The following is an 878-nucleotide window of genomic DNA, read 5'->3' on the forward strand; positions in this document are numbered from 1 at the left end:
GCGCCGAGGCGACGAAGATGGGCGGTGCTGCGGATCTGGGCCGAGGGGCCCCAAAGGTCGCCGGGGCTGAAGCCACGGGATCGGGGCCGCCGCAGCCACCGAAGCCGGACAGAGGCTGACGCTGCAGCAGGAGCCCGGGAGGCGGAGAGAGGGGAGGGGGAGCTACAAGATCGCGGGCCGGCCTCTCGCGAGAGCCACCACCTGGGGGAGCCGTGCTGGTACCCGCCCCTCGTCCCGACGCGTGCGCACCAGCCTGAGGCTGCCTCCTAGAAGGGAAAAGGGGCGGAGATTGACGCGAGACTGTGCCCGGAGCGTGCGCATTCACTCACCTCCCACCGAGCAAGTGCGCATGCGCCTGGGGCAGCAGGAACGGGCGCAGGGGGAGGCAGGGCGAGACGGAGAATGGGTAGGCAGGTGTGCGTGGGGGAGAGGTCAGCTCCTCAGAACCTTGTGGTTTCCATACTGGGACTGCGTGAGCCAGCAAAATCCTCAACAGTTGTGGGACACTTAAGTTGTCAGAGTCAACTGAAGACTTTTTGCCAATTATGAACATGTCCTGTAAACTCATTCATTCCTTCATGAGAGAGACGTCATTTAAAAACTTTTGTTGTTGTGAGTATACCTAATATAAAACTTACCACTGGTAGATGCATGGCTCAGTGGCATTAAGTACGTTCACATTGTTTTGCAACCATCCCCGCAAACATCTCCACAACTTTCTCAGTTTCCAAACTGAAACTTTGTCCCCATGAAACACTGACTTCCCCAGACCTCCACTCTATAGTAATTGTCCTTTGTGACTGGCTTATTTCACTCAGTGTAATATCCTCAAGGTCCATCTATAACCTCAAGGTCCAACTACGTTCTCGCGTCTGTCA

General features: G+C 56.5%; 1 protein-coding gene across 1 annotated transcript in view; it reads right to left on the reverse strand.

Moving 5' to 3' along the window:
- The window catches only part of MAP2K2 (mitogen-activated protein kinase kinase 2), a 22017-nt gene extending 21556 nt beyond the window's left edge, over positions 1 to 461 (reverse strand). Inside the window, exons 1-4 of the mRNA XM_010828451.1 lie at positions 448 to 461; positions 330 to 355; positions 183 to 266; positions 5 to 121 (exon numbers count right to left, since the gene is read on the reverse strand). Of these exons, the coding sequence (XP_010826753.1) occupies positions 5 to 121; positions 183 to 266; positions 330 to 355; positions 448 to 461 (241 nt within the window). The remainder of the gene's footprint in view (positions 1 to 4; positions 122 to 182; positions 267 to 329; positions 356 to 447) is intronic.
- Positions 462 to 878: the final 417 nt, after the last annotated feature.

This window comes from Bison bison, unplaced genomic scaffold (assembly GCF_000754665.1).
Source record: "Bison bison bison isolate TAMUID 2011002044 unplaced genomic scaffold, Bison_UMD1.0 scf7180017864492, whole genome shotgun sequence".
NCBI classification, from domain to species: domain Eukaryota; kingdom Metazoa; phylum Chordata; class Mammalia; order Artiodactyla; family Bovidae; genus Bison; species Bison bison.